The following is a 16,682-nucleotide window of genomic DNA, read 5'->3' on the forward strand; positions in this document are numbered from 1 at the left end:
TGATTCACTTTGTTATACAGCAGAAGCTAACACAACATTGTAAAGCAATTATACTCCAATAAAAATGTTAAAAAAGAATAAGAATATATAGACTTCTCCTTTTTGGTATCATTTATTGATTTAAATATTTTATAAGTGACAGTTTCCACTTATAAGGTAAATAAATCTGTGGCTTAAACAGAGAGTTTTGTAATGAATTATGTAAATATAACACACAACTGTTATTCCACTTTGTTTTATAAGAATCCTAGGTTGTTAATCACTCATTTCTCATATACAAATTTTCCTTGTTCTTCAGTCTGTAAATACAAAAACATTTTACATAATGAAACATGCTATTTACATACATCATGCGTAATTTAGAACAATTATAAATAAGCACAATCCAATGAATTAAAAGTGGTGTTACATTAAAAGTAAAGTACATACAGTGGATGTTTATAATTCTATAAGTGCTTACATACTTTTACACATACTAGTATTCTTAAAATTCTAGTGAAATGAGGCATATTTTATCTTTTCAATCACAAAAATGTTCTCTAAACTTATACTATTGAGTAAAGAAAAATATCTTAAAATATAATATGAAACACTGAATTAAAATTTTATAATTAATGGTACAGGTTTAATAGATGCAGTTATCTTTGAAAAACAAAAAATAGCTTGACATTTCAAAATATATGCAATTTAACCATGCTTTATGGATATATTATTATATATCATGATGTTATTTGATAACATTGTAATTTAAGTTTGCAATAACTAGATTTTTAAAAGTAATGATTTACAAAGCATAATCTGATAATAAAATAGCAAATGCCCAATATTGTTTACATTGCAAGCCAAACCAAAAATTTAGACCCATGAGATTACAGCAAATGAACTGGACAAAACATTAAAATAATTCAGGTGTCTGGTTAAATAAAACCTACCCCATGTAGAGGAAGTGAATGAAGGCCTAGCACGATATAACCATGTGTTTTTATTAATTGGGTTGGGAAACCTATTTACTATTACATGGTAGTGGAATGTTTGATGGAAATGCTTTGGCTATTTACCTTATACATTGAAATCAGGAGGCAAGTTTTTGTTTGTATTTGTTTTAATCTAAAGTACTGTTAGGGAAATGAGAACCTTTGGTTTTGTAAAATGGCTACTCACAGCTGAAGTGTCAGAATTCTGGTAGGTTGATTTTGAAATGAGGAATGATATGTATTATTTCTGGAATGCATTTAATTGGTACATTTTAAAAGCATAACGAGACAGCTTTGTCACTTGATTATCAAAGTCATAATGTAGTTACAAGTAGCTGTTATAAAATTTTATAGTTTTTCCAAGGCAAATTTTTCAGGGAATTTTTTTTTTTCTTAAAGCTGTTAATTCAACTCTAAGAAAATCAGAAAGCCTTTTTGTCCATGGACAATTTTTCCATTTGAACCTAACCTGACTTCCTTAGTAGTAATAAACTGCCATTATTATGTGACTCAATTTCCACACAGTTGGAATAATTTTTGCTTATCTCCAAATACTTAAAGGAGACAATGATTTTATTTTTGCCAATCTGAGCCTTAGATATCAGTTTAGTAAGAGGCAACAAAATAGAGGGAGAAAATGGGACTGTGGCTCACAGCTGTTCAAATGTTATCTTAATTCTTCTTAATTTCTTCTGTTTTCCTCAACCATATCTCTTCCATTTTTACGTTCATTATTGGAAACATTTCCCTCAACAAATAAAAATGGTAAAGGTATTGAAGGTCATATTTCTTCATGAACAAGTATTAAGATTCTCTATCATTTCAAGGCAAAGGTTTTCTTAACACTGAAAATCACAGGAAGAAAGTAATTTGTATTTTCATAGGTGTCAATTTATATGGAAACTGCCTACTTTTTCACAATTTCAAAATAAATGTCAGTGTGGAATAAATAAAAGTTGATCAACATAGAAAGTCTTCCCTTTTGAAGTTTTAATTTTTCTGAATTTTTCATATCCCTTCCTTTGACTGACTACCTGATTTGTTATAGTAGAAGATCCCTAAGATGTATAACAAAGAAGTCCAAATGAGAAATAAGAACCAAAATTCAAATGTATTTGACTTACTGAAGCAAATCTTTACAGAGAGAAAAAAGAAAGCTGTATTATTTCTACATAATTTTCTGTTAATGAATGCAAACCAATGTATGTCATGTAGACAACTTATTAAATAGTTTGAATGTAATATTAATACACTAACATAAAAAAGAAAAGAATAAAATTTTCAGTTTTAGAGATTAAAGATTGTTTAAATCTTGTTCAAGACTTGTTCAAATTATTGTAGTGCCAGGGGTATCTAAAATGAAAAACATACTCTTCCGTCTTCCTCACTATTACACCTTTAAATAAGATATTTCACTTATTTTCCATTACGAATCATATACTCTGCTAGAAATGATTGAATTTTCCCTGAAAAAAAAAAAAAGGTTTTGGATTGGGATTTGTAAATGGTTGATCCCTCAATATAGCTACCATAAAATGATCCAACCTGTGTTTTTGTACTTAGGAACATGGTAATTTGTTAATTCTAGTGAAAAAATCAAAACTGTGGTTATAAACAGCAATCTGAATATATGTTAAAATCTAAAGGCATAGAGCTAAGAAATTTGGAATACACTGTATATTGCTTTTTCAATACAGTAGACATAAAATTGATAGGAAACATTTTCAAACCCTCAAAAAAGAACCCAAAACACCATGCTATGCCAAACTGAGTTACAGAAGGGTATGCAGGATGCAAGACAGTGCATTGGTCATCTATAGGTAAAGAGCCAGTAAAATCAAGTAGTAGTTGGTGTATTTGCCTTATTGGGAAGTAGCTTCTAGAAAACAATTTCTCTACAGATAGAAGAAGCTTCTTTTCTATTTCAATCTTTAGCAGTGTGGTACCCAAGGAAAAAATTACTATGTGAAAATAAGAGGATTTTTCCAAATTAAGATGTTTGTAGGGGCAAAAATTAGGAGATTGTCCAAAAAGGGTGACCCTGATACTTCTTGAAAACATGTTTAAATTCAGTAAAAAAGAACAACATGTTATTTTTTAAAACTTATGGTTCTCTTAACTGATGAAACCTCTATAGAAGCCAAGGTCTCAATTTTCTCAGTCTTTTCTATACCCAAATTATCTATATCTAAATAGTCACCTTCTTTTCCTTACCTCATGAATCCACAAACTCTTCAATCATGAAGCCACAATAATACTAATATACTATTTTTCACATACTTCATAAGAAAAAGAAAGGAAAAAAAGGAAGGAAGGAAGGAAGGAAGGAAGGAAGGAAGGAAGGAAGGAAGGAAGGAAGGAAGGAAGGAAGGAAGGAAGGAAGGAAGGAGGGAGGGAAGGAAGGAAGGGAGGGAGGGAGGGAGGGAGGGAGGAAATAAGGGGGAAGGAAGGAAGGGAGGATAGAAGGGAGGAAAAGAGGGAGGGAGAGATGGAAAAGAGAAGCTGAGGATGCTAACAAACTTAAGGAACTAATTAGTTTACTGCACATAAGGCCTATACTATGCTAATACTAAATTAGATCATAAAGCAAATATTGATTAAAGACATAGTACCAAAGTTTCCCAAAAGAAAACAAATTCTGCACTGATGGGCATATATAATGCAAGATTTTTTGCCCCTTTAAATCTTTTTATTCTGATTAGCATATTTCTTAAGTTTCTTGTTTGTTTTAACAAAGTTTTTACATGCTGAATTTTATGACATTCTATTATGTATGAATACTGTGCTATAAAAATCTATAATCAGTTAACCTTACCATCTATTTTCAGCTTTCTTCTAGGTTAACAGGGTTGGCAAAGTGTGATTTTTCTGTCTCTTGTCATCTTTTTTGGTGTCTTTTTTTTTTTTTTTTTTTTTGGTTACAGTCCAGCTGAATCCAGCTGAAGTATTTCATATATGCTTATAAAATGGGATACTTCCTACAGTCAGGTATTCATTTGCATTTTAGTAGGAGAATTTTTCTTTAGACAGAAAAAAAAAGTGTTTTTAAGGATTAGAAGAAAAAGCAATGAGTACTCACTATCTCAGGTCATTGAGTTACATGACAAATGAAAGGGATGGATTATATAATTGCCTGGTAACATACCTGAAACTAATTTAAGAGATAAGAATAATAATTTTGGCTACCATTCACTAATAATTATCTTTGTACAACAAGAACAAAAAGAATTTTCTAAAAATTCCTGAATTACTGTAGATAATTATAAAGTTATCTAGTTTATCTAGACCTGCTTGGCTAGAATGAGATCTAACATAAGAATTAATTTCTTCTTCTTGATAATACTTTCTAGTCAAATAATAGAAAAGCAATTTATCTGAAGCTTCAAGCCAAGGTTAGGCTCTGATTTTAACCTGGTAATTTATACCAATAAAATTTGGAGGGGAGATTTCCTGTTGTTGATAAACTATCTGGCCACTCCAACATGAAGTTTGCTTCACTTTAACTATGGAGAATTGAACTTTTTAAAAAAAAGCTTATAAGTGGCAGGGGAATTTTAAGTGGTTATACACAGATATATTTATACAGATCATCCCAGTCTCAGAAGAAAGCCATACTCTCTTGCCAACCTTGAAAGTTAGTGATATTGACCATAAAGGCATGTTTCTTGGGAGTCAATAAAAGTAGAATTGTTCTAGGAATTGAGGTTTCATTAAGTATGGAAATGCATAGCTTCTTTTTAGTCAGAAAATATGTAGGAATACTTATATTTATTGTTCAAAGGATATGAAGGTAAGTTTTCACTTAGATTTTATTCTGAGAAGTTGAGATTCTTGCTCTAGATCCTTTCATAGCCAAATGTGAACACAGTATACTTGTCTTTTATCCTTAACCCTTATATTACTAAAAACAGTTTTATTATTTTAAGTAAAAGAATGTTGCCAAATTTGTAAACCATGGCTCAATGCCAAAATTTGTAACTTTGTATTATTTATGACATCTTCTACATCTTTCCTGCAGCAACTGGAAAACATAGAGAAAAAATAACTGAAATGTAATTTATAATTCTTTGTTATCTCCAGGACGTAAAGCCTTAAGGAATCCATCAACAAAATTATTATTCCTTTTCAGTGCTGAAGCACTTGATACCTTTAGAAAATTTTCAAAAGTCTTTAGCATTCTGAATTTCGGATATAAGTAAGTTGATTTTCAAGACAGCAAATCTTCGTCCCAAATTAGTTTCTTAACTGATAATTCTGATTAAAAATTGTTCAGGTTTGTTTCTTCCTTTTAAAATTTTATTCTAAACAAACTCTGCTAGAATTAACTAGCTACATATAAGTGAAACATCTTTGAATGATGATTAGAGACTACTTAACCACTTAATTTTAAAAGACCTGGAGTACATCTTCATCTCTCCCACAGAATACCATCAAATGCTGTGGGGTAACTCTCTTCCCAGCTCCATTTCTCTGGAACATCCCAGAATAAGATGGTTAGGTCTGGAGTCATAAAGGCTTTTATCTACTCTAAAGTTGAGCACTTGTTTTGCTTGCAGCTGAAGCCCAATTTGAGAACAATGTGAAGAAGAATATGGAATAGAGTATAGCCCCCCAAAGCCATTTTACAGATGTTAGTATACAGAATATTTCTCATTCTTTGTGACTAAATTTTCCAACTAGGGAATGGTATAATTTCTATAATGTCAGAACAAAAAAAATGATGTATAAAATGAAATTGTATTCTTCTCACGGAATGTTAGCTCAGCCAGCATGCTATAAAAGGGAAAAAAAAAGTTTTGCTTTAATATCACTTGAACACCTATAGTCTGTTCTTTTGTGCTAATTTTAGCAGGCTTTTCTGTGACATACAGAGGGGCTGGTATTTGGCCTTCTTTGTTCCTTAAGCCCAGATGTTCTCACACTTTCATTTACCTTCATCACCGTAACCAAGACTAGTTCTATCTGCCACCTTCAGAGAGTTTCTATATATAGCTTTGTGAGTTTCTAATCCCAGTTTCACTGATGTGTGCCCCTGCTGAGAGGTTGCTGCTACCTCCTAAGAAAACTGAAAATAGCTCATGAGGGATTTTTTTCTCTTTTCTTTGTTAAATAAAAATGAGCAAATAAGTCATTTGGCTTTCACTAAACTACATGTGTCTATTATGAAAACTGCTTCCCTTTAGGAGTATATATACTTTCACAAAGAAAAAAGTTAAATCTCTTTGCTCAGTCTCATCTAAAGTTCCTGCTCATCCCACCCCCTCCATCTGTCCCTATGTTCTGAGTCTGACATGTAACTGCCAGGCAGCAAAATGGGAAGAATTGTCTTTAAAGAGTGCGGGGGTGTGAAGAAGAAATTTTGCACAATTTTGATTTTACCCCAACTAATACATTACTGTCCTACTTATATTTAATTATACTTAATAGCCTACAGTAAAAATTCATTTAGTAGAATCCCTTCTTTATCTCCAACTAGCCAAAAGGCCACAGAGGAAGATTAAATATAAACCAATTCCTTTATTTGTAAAAATATGTATCAAAAGAATTAGAAACAAACTACTACTTAGGCTTGCCATTTAGTTTTTCTTGTCTCTTCTGCTTTCAAATAATAAGCAATAGTACTTAAGTCTAATATTAAGAGTGGTCTGATCAACAACTAGATGAATTAACTGAGAAAATAGATTCACTATAATTTAATGGATTCAAATTAAGTATTTTTTATTATTTATTATCAAAAGCATGCTTATTAAGGGTTAAGCATCCAATGATATACAAAAAGATGACTGTCAAATGCTTTCTCAGTGGGAAAAAAACACTTTCTCAGTGACTCAACAGCCCTGTTTGATTTTTATAGGAGAATTTTATAAATCGTGGGTAGGAAGATGTTAAGTTTTGCTGTTGGTAATAGGAAGGTAAAATGTTAGCAAACCCACCCACGACTCCAATTGTGTTCAGATTCAAGATTAGAAGAGAGTTTAACCATCTAGGCAATAATAGGAACTGTAATCTTATTTAGAGGATTAGGAATGGACTCTAAGCTTTATGATTTTGCTAAATAATAATCAGATGATTAGAAGTACCTCAGTGTATCATAAATTTACTAGTTAGTTTTAACTGTAATCCTAATTCATGATTCTAAATGATGGAGGAGTAATTTAACTACTAAAGGACTATTATTGACTGTGCCACATTTGATTAAAGTTATATTTTAAGGAAAGTAAAAATATGAATTATTCATTTCAAAACCTGCAAGCTTTAGTGGTATCATCAAAATGGCTGAGAAGGACAGGTTATTTTAAATATGACTACATAATGATTTTCAGACATTTTAAAATTGTACTACAGATGAATTTCAACCAATCACATTCTGAAAGCCAAAATAGTATTGTACTTACTAAACATTTGCCATCGCAGAGAACAGTGATAATAATTATTTTTATCTTTAATCTTTCATCATCTCAGACCTTATCAAACCAACAGTAGAATTAATTAACTTGTCCTAAGATGCATCTGTATTTTTGCCAAGCCTACTCTCGATCAGCTTATCCAACCCATACTATACTTTTGCTCATTTATCTATCCTTAAATACTCCTATTTACTATATACTACAAAGATCTGAAAATCTGGGCAACAATACATATACAATCTTTTGAGAGGAATAGAAATCATATTATGATAGGTATCAATAATTATACATCAGAAACAATCTGATCAAAATATATTAACTACTTCATAGCATGTGTGCAAATGAAGGACTTGTGAGAGAAATTAAGTATGTTATCTGCTCAGATAATTTTTATCTATCACTTGCTGCTCATTTTACTGTAGTAGAATGGTGAATATCTTTTAAAAGTCCACACTACCTATATTATTGCTTATATAAAACATGTCTCTGTTTCCCTAAGGGTTCTATGAAGTGCACAGAAGTGCAAGTTTCATATGGCATCATCATCATGGCTTAGATTATTGCTTGAAAGGTTGTTATAAGATATTGCTAGGAAATAAGTTTTAGATGAATGTACAATTCAATGAGAAAAGTACAGAGTGAGACTAAATATCAAGTTGGTGATGTTTCAAACATAAAAATCAAAGTATTTGGGAATAAGGCTGTCACTTTGACATTTGCTTCTCTGTCCAAACGTTCATAGTTCATATTTTGTTGGTAAGGATCAACAAATATTGTGATGTACTGCATAGCTCTGGCAGTAACTAAGAAAGTTATACTGTACCTAGTATGTCTAATAGCCCTATAGTGAACAATATTCATCCCTCATGCTTATCAGTGTTGATTTGAAGCTTGAAGACTTATGCTCAAAAAGCAGACTATAAATTTGAAATCAAAGCTAAAATTAAAAACTTGTGAAAGAAATAATGCTATTAAGCCTGGAGTATTTAGCTTTTCAAAATAAGTATGAATGAAATAATATATTTCTATCTTAGTCAACTTGCATTTATTCCTAGTAATTGGGATTATTTGAATATTCTTCATTGATTCCCAAGTCTGGCTATATATTAGCATTACCTAGAGTGATTTTCTAAATACAAATTCCTAGGCCTCCACCTGAGACCTACTAAATCCAAGTCTCTGAAGGTAAAGTCCAGTAATTTGTGTCCCTAAAGTAGTCAGATACTGCCAAGCTTCCTAAAGTAGTCAGGTACTGCCAAGCTGATGAGTTGAACCATTGAACAGGATCATTTCTTAATAAGGATGGAATTGGCAATGAGGCACATGGCTGAAGCTATGGTCTGGTCACAACACAATAGAAATAAAGACACAGGGACTTCCCTGGTGGTCCAGTGGTTAAGAATCCACCTTTCAATGCAGGGGATGTGGGTTCAATCCCTGGTCAGGGAACTAAGGTCCCACATGCTGCGGGACAACCAAGCCCATGTGCCACAACTAGAGAGAAGGCTGTGCACTGAAACTACTGAGCCCGAGCACTCTGGAGCCTGCACACCACAACAAGAGAAGCCCGTGTGCCACAACGAAGACCTAGTGCAGCCAAAATTAAAAAAAAGAAAAATAAATAAATAAAGACACAAACTTTACTTTTCTACATCCCAAGTCCTTCCAAAATGTCACTCCTTTTAATCATGTAATATCTACATTCAACACACACACACACACAGAATATTTATTACTTTATAAAACTAAAACTATTCTACAACATAAGATTAGCTGTGATTCTTCCTGTTTATAAATGTATCAATGACTTTTTTTAATGAAAGGAAGAAGGAAGGAAAGAAGGAACAATGACTTTTATGAAAGGAAAAAGGAAGGAAAGAAGGAACAAAGGAAGGAAGGAAACAGAAAGATGACAGGAAAATAATACTTAGGCTTCAACTGTTTGAATCAAGTGTGAGGAAGGAATTTTTCACACTATCTCAAAATGCTCTGACAAAATTTATGTTAATCTGTGTATAATATCAGTGTCTGTTCTTCATTCACCACTGTGAGGAGCCTTAAATTGAGTCCACAGCTGGGGTCAGTTTATCCATTTAACAATAAAATTCTTTCAATCATGTTAACACAATTTATGTGTATGTTCAATCAGCTGGTTGTAAATTAAGTGTATTCATATCAAGAGCTATGCTTAAAGAATCATCATTCAGACTGTAATATGTTAAACTTTAATAATTAAGCCTCTGGTGCATCATGTTTTTCAGGTTATATCTAATAAGATATGCTTATAGAAGCCTCTGAAATGACATAATTTTTGTAGCTGAAGATCTATAGTTTAATAATAGAAATACCCAGGCTACAATATGGGGCTTGGTTCTTGGACTTGAGTTTCTAGGTACTGTTGGCTGAAAGACATCTGGTGCCCCCCAGAGCCTATTCAGAGCCATGTGTAACTCATTCCGAAGGAACATTTATGGAAGTTGTACCAAATGCTTGGAGTCAGATAGTATTTTGAAGGAAGCAGAGAGAAGCTACAGGTGGAAGCAATGCCCTAGCACAACTGAGAATGGTTAGTTCACTTCAGCAGTGCTTTGTTACTTGGGCCTAGAGTTGTGTGGATCTTGCAATCTGCCTGAAACAGGCATCAACAACTCTTTCTATGGCCATGTTAGGTTCAGTGATACAAAGGGAATGGTGTTTGATGGAGCCAAACTTGACTTGGTGAGATGGTTTCCAGTGACAGTATAGAGTAGGAGAGGGTCTGGGCATTGGTTAAGTTGTGCTTAAAATGCATGACAAGACAGAAACTTACATGTAGAAGTTTTACTGTCTGCTCTGATGATCCACAAACTTGCCCTCAGCAAGTCAGGAACCCAAGGAGCCTTCAAAAAATATATTTAATAATGGTGATAATCTTGAGCTCCCTCTTCATACCTCACAACCTCAAATATACCATTTCAACTGGTATCAATATGATTCTGTAGGAAAAACACAGCCTGGCAGTTTTCCAAATTCTCTGTGACTTTGCCTTTTGTATCTATCAATTTAATTTTGCTTTATTGCTGTAACTCTTTGGAGGAATTCACCAAATTAAGAGTTCCTGCGCTTGTGAATGAGATTTTGCTTTATTTGTTCTCCTATTTTGTTCTGTTTTTCCTGGAAAGGCACACAATTTTGCACTTTCACAATAAAACACTATGTTTCTGTTACTATTGTCACTGGATAAGAACAGTGTGAAACCCCAAGAGTTCATATTTGAAGCACTGAATCCACAAACTCACTCTCAAGTCTCAGGCATCAGTGCCTGTCTCAGAGTCACAATAGGTCATACACAGTTCACTGGATTCCACACATAATCAAGTATTAAAAGGGAAATCAAAACTATTTGAAATATAAAAGAAGAGATGAATATCAAGGCAGATTTTAGACAGTTGGACCAAACTGTTAACTAGAAGCTGTTTCTTCTTTCTCTTCTCCACCCAACACTACACAGCCAAGAGCCCCAACTCTATGTGCTCTTCAGGCATTGAGTATTATTCTTTTTATTATGGCTGTTACCTATTTATCAAGGTTCACAAAGCACATACTGTGCAATATATTTTGGGTACATATGGGGGTTTCTGACTTCGTTATATAACTCATTTATTTGTAAACAATGACATTCCATCAAAATGATACTGATGCCAACATGAAGCTTTGGTACTGATGGCTAGTCATAAAGTAACTTCTTCAAATCAGTTGCTGGAAAGAATACTGAAACAGAGGGTCTATATGTGCCAAATTGGATCTTAAAGTATCCATTTTAGAGTGGGTTAGAGCCATTTCCCCAATTAAATAATGCTTGATTTCTAAAGGGACATCCATTTAAATTCCATTTAATCTGCCATGCTAAAATGCATGATGTATGTTAATAGTTTGTACATGAGAATACCGTATAGATATTATTCAAATGAAATACCAACAGCCACCCATTATTACAATCACAATTCCTAATGGAGGATACATGTATTGTACTCTATAGGACATATAAAAATGCAATGCTTTTTCACAGCCTCTAAATTCTATGACTGCAGCTAGAATGAAATGCCGTTTTATACTGTATTTTGCAAATACATATAGGAATAGTGTAGCTATAATAAGTCAACTGTACTAGGTTGGCAAAATGGTAATAGATCAGACCATTGCCTCAGACTATACCTTCAAAGATAAATTTAGATTATATGCTATGAAAAATGTAGTTTACATCCTGTTTGTGATATTTAATAGATCTCTGGCATATTCTTCATTGTGACATTTGTGACAATGTAAATAGCTATTCTTCTCCAAGTAAAATCATATAAACTAAGAAAGAGCTTGTTATTTTTCTGACAAATTGAATGTATATACAATTCTTATCCTAAACCCTATCACCAAGTACTAGATAATGAAGTGGATTGTCAAGGATGCTTTTAAAATATGCTTCCCACAGGTATTTTTAAGTATGGAGAGAATAACCATATGTTTAGAATAGTTGCTTAGACAAATCTTTACAAAAAGTAGAGAATTAATTGGATGATTCCTGGAAGTCCCTTTCAGCCTTATGGTTACAAAACACATTGTTTATGATTAAAACACTTATGATTTACTATATCACAATAAGCTTTAAGTTACTGTGCAGAATAAGCATAAATGAGTTCAGTGAGTTTGGTTCTCTCCCCATGCTCCTGTGCTATAAGAAGCCCATCAGCATAGCTGAGGTATTTCCTATTCTCAGCAAGAGGATTGAAGTGCTCCCAGAGCCTGTTCTTTCCACACTGACTGTAAGCCTGCCCTCTATTCCCTGTGAAAGAAGTGAGTTAATCTCTCAGCCCCCTAAAGAAATTCTTTTGTGAGTAATTATTCCCATGAGAGAACCTTGTCCTCAGCCTCCACAGCCTCCTATAAAGACCCTGGCCTTCTTGCCCACATGTGGGTAAAAACAGAAACGTAGACCCGAGGAAGGGAGGGACAGGCAAGGATTCAGGTCTAGGTCCTGTTTCCACATGCAAAGTGTCGCATTAGTGTCCTCTTAAGCCCCAGCGAGAGAACAGAGTTCAACAATTATAAAAATGATCACCATTATAACAAATAATCTGCATATCTAAAAATATTTTCTAGCTGTATACTTAGAGAACTTAAAAACACTAATTAATCCTCACAGACTACATTGGACACTAGTTAATCTGTTCCTTAACTGAGTTATTTCGTAACTAAATTCTAATGCAGCCAAAATCTCTAACCAGAAAAAATATATTGTATTCAGTAGACATAAGCTACCAATGAGTATACCTATCAGAGTAAGAAAATGGCCACCACAAGGTTTCAAGGAAACAAATGTTTCCAACTCATTAACCTCAAGAGAAAGTTAGATTCTATATCTGATCCAACATAAGAAACTCTGGACACACTGTGTTCCTAATTTCAGGGTGAGTCTGTAATAATATTTTCATGCACTGTTAATTAATGGGAACAGGTTTTCATTTAGCAGAACAAGCAATGGAAACCTATCTGTAACTTTGGTGATTACTAGGTCTGAAGGTTAGACATACTTCAGTATTAATTAAGGTGATTCACTGAATTTAAAAGCCACATCAAATAAACTGCAGAAGAACATTAAAAAAAATCTCAAATCCATAAAATACAGTTTTTTTCCTTGTTTTTATTATGAAAGAATAAACAACCTTCTTGGCAAAATATCCTACACCTCTTTCTCACTAATACCAGTATCTAGCGATTTGTTCCCATGAGGGTTAGTTAGTCCTTAGGAAGCATCCTTTGAAGAAGGTGACAGGGGCAGGGGGGTGGACTTACATGTCATTTAGTAGGATGCTGTTTATTAGAATTTAGCACATTGTAAAAACTACCTATATTTAGAAGTGCTAAGTTGAAAGGGTCCAATGTAGCAAATCATTTTATTTTCACTGATATTTCTTAGAAGATAGCAAAAAGACCTTTCTTTAATCTTGGTTACAGAAACATACATTTGCTATTAGGAAATGCCATTTCCTCTGGATTCTATGCTGCATTAATCAAATCTAAAAGCTATATTTACTAAGCAGATATACTATGCTTTCTCAGCATCTGAAATCCTAGGTTATATGTATTTTCAATCTCAGCACTTATCTCTCTAAATAAGTGAAACTATATTCTATTAATATGTTGGAATTACATAATATACCAACTATACAGTAGCAGATTGTGAAAATCTAATAATGCTGTGTGAAATTATCTAGAAGAGATATGTATAAAAATAGGTAATATCCCTAAAATATTTTGCCAAGTTACAGTTTTTCCTGCTGGGAAGTTTACCACACTGCCATGATATATGTATGAAATGTCTGTTCAGAAAAACAAAATTAGAAAATATTCCTCTCATACCCACTCACTAAATGTAGGGATATATAATCAAAACTGGCTCTCAAAAGTGATACAAATATATAGAGAAAGATACCTGTATGTGTGACAAACAAGAAAACATGGAATCTATTTATTGGTTAGTTTTGAAAGGGGCCTCACACTTGTCATTAATTAAAATACATATATATATTATACATGATATATATATGACCAAAAACACTCATAAGAATGGATACATCTTATTTCCACTTTGCCCTCCAGTTTTTTGTTGATAGTCATCACCCTCCTTTTTCTAGGATTATTGCCTGACATAACAGAAATTCCACTGTTTGTCCTCCACAGAGCAGTGAAAGATGAACAATCTTTCCATTCATGACCCATGTTCTGGGCTTGTGCTTTTTGGAGGAGTCTTTGATCTGTAGCAGGTCTCAGAGGCTTGTCTCCCGGAGGAACATTGTGCCAATGTTGTAGGAAACCTTTTTTATTCTCGATGAAGAAAGAGAAGGCTTTGGCTGCTTAGGACCAGTTCTTACCTCCAGGAAATAGCAGACCCCAGAGATTTCCTTTGGAAAGTTGTCTGGAAGCTCTTCACGGGACCGAGGAATGAATGTGAAACTTTCTTCTCGTTTTAATAATCTAAGAAGAAAATATATAATGTGAATCATATGGGCAGGGGAGATGAGAAAAAATGGACACAAATTTTAAAGACTCGGGAAGCCTATCAATGACTGAGCTCACATTAAATGCCTTCATTCTTTGTAGAGATGTGGCCTTCATTACATTCCAAATACTAGGAAATATTATTTCTCAGGAGAAAATACCTTCACGCTATAATAATAATTTTAAAAAAGCAAAGTTGTTCTTGGTGCTACTGGAAAATATTTGTTCAAAGTTGATTTTTTTCCTAAACAAAAGGCTAAAGAAACTGCATAATACAAGTTTTAATTCAAACATGCAGGATTTACTCTTTCTGTTTTAAAAATCTGCCTAATTCTGGAGCACTCCTTTAATGTTTTGTAGACTCTCAATAAGATTTAAATCCTATGTGTCATACACATAAATCAAGTTTTTAGCTTTGTAGAACAACAGTCATAATTCCATGTTTCTGTGATATCTGGTTACTGATTTCTAGCAATACATATTTTCTAAACTCACTAGCATTTATTTGTCAAACAGCTTGACTCTTCCCATCCAGTCATAGTTAAAGACAATTTTCTAGTACACTAATACTGGAGATTTATTCTTGTCCAGTTCCATGAAATGTTCAATTTGATAGTCGTACCTAAAAAAGTGGTCCAGAAGTTCAATTTAACTCAACAACTTTTATGGGCTGCTTCTTATTGCCCTAGAAAAATCTCCTAGATTCTGTTGTGAATATAATAAGTAGAACACAACAAGCTAAGAAGCTTAAAGTTTTGTCAAAAGAGATAGACACAGAGAATAAAAGAAACAGAAAATAAAAACTGATTAAGCAAACAAAAGCCACAGTAATATAAAAGTAATATAAAACAATAGGCTAGATGCCATAAGAAAGGTGAATCCAAAAAGGTGTTGAAGTCCAGAGAGGGAAAAAGTTTACAGTGGGATGACCACTAAACCTTCATGGATGAGATGGTACTAAAGATGGGCAGAATTTCAATAAGTGAATGTGGAGAACAACATAATCAAAGGTTTAGATACAAGAGAATTATGATCAGGATCAACATGTTTCCAACTATTGGATACCATTATAGAATGAGGTAAGAGTGAGAGTTAAGGCTGAAGCTGTAGGTTAAGACAAACTTTTGAAGTCCAAAACTAAAAGTTTAGACTTTATTTGGAAGGCACAGTGGAGCCAAACCTATCACTTTTTTCCTAAAAACAACTCATTTTCCTAAGACAGGTAAATGTTAATAGCAGGTCCAAGTTATTCAGGATAAGAGATGGGTTGGAGGTGAAAGGAACCATTATGACAGAGAAAAGGCAAAGTGAAAAAGTCAGTGAGTGCAAGGAGAATAAACAGTGTTTGAAAAATGTAAGATCATTGCACAAGCAATGATAATCATCTTTACACTAAAGAGAAAAAAAGAATCATTCCTTGTCAAAAGTTCTTAATGGATAAAAATATTATCTGAAAATAACAGTTGGTAGTACTAAGAATTCTTATAATGTGAGCAATCTATATTTACCCTTATGAATGACTGTTGTAGTATTTTGCCTTGTAAAAGATTTTTTAAAGATTTTATTCTTACTTGTTCAGTTTATTTATTTAATTTAATTTTTATTTTATATTGGGGTATAGTTGATTTACAATGTTGTGTTAGTTTCAGGTGTACAGCAAAGTAGTTCAGTTGTACATATACATATATCCATTCTTTTTCAGATTCTTTTCCCCATACTGGTTATTATAGAATATTGAGTAGTTCCTTGTGCTATACAGTAGGTCCTCACTGATTATCTATTTTATATATAGTAGTGTATATATGTTAATCTCAAACTCCTAATTTATCCCCTTGCCCCATCTTTCTCCTTTGGTAACCAGAAGTTTGTTTTAGAAGTCTGTGAGTCTGTTTCTGTTTTGTAGATAAGTTCATTTGTATCATCTTTTTAGAGTCCACATGTAAGTGATATCATATGATGTTTGTCTTTCTGTATCTGACTGACTTCACTTAGTATGATAATCTCTAAGTCCATCCATGTTGCTGCATATGGCATTATTTCATTCTTTTTTTATGGTTATTCCATTTTATATATGTACCACATCTCCACATCTTCTTTATCCATTCCTCTGTTGATGGACATTAGGTTGCTTCCACGTCTTGACTATTGTAAATAATGCTTCAGTGAACATTAGGGTGCATGTATCTTTTTGAACTAAGGTTTTCTCCAGATATATGCCCAGGAGTGGGATTGCTGGATTATATGGTAGTTCTATTTTTAGTCATTTAAG

At 33.1% G+C, this 16,682-nt stretch overlaps 2 protein-coding genes across 2 annotated transcripts in view; one reads left to right on the top strand and one right to left on the bottom strand.

The window, feature by feature from the left end:
- The window catches only part of LOC309636679 (centrosomal protein of 78 kDa-like), a 528,677-nt gene that overhangs the window by 483,912 nt on the left and 28,083 nt on the right, over positions 1 to 16,682 (top strand). The gene's annotated exons all lie outside the window — the stretch shown is intronic.
- The window catches only part of GUCY1A2 (guanylate cyclase 1 soluble subunit alpha 2), a 413,705-nt gene continuing 400,860 nt past the window's right edge, over positions 3,838 to 16,682 (bottom strand). Inside the window, exon 8 of the mRNA XM_082409921.1 lies at positions 3,838 to 14,389. Within this exon, the coding sequence (XP_082266047.1) occupies positions 14,182 to 14,389 (208 nt within the window). The 3' untranslated portion in view covers positions 3,838 to 14,181. The remainder of the gene's footprint in view (positions 14,390 to 16,682) is intronic.

The sequence above is a fragment of the Balaenoptera physalus genome, assembly GCF_965194825.1.
Source record: "Balaenoptera physalus genome assembly, chromosome: 10".
Taxonomy (NCBI): domain Eukaryota; kingdom Metazoa; phylum Chordata; class Mammalia; order Artiodactyla; family Balaenopteridae; genus Balaenoptera; species Balaenoptera physalus.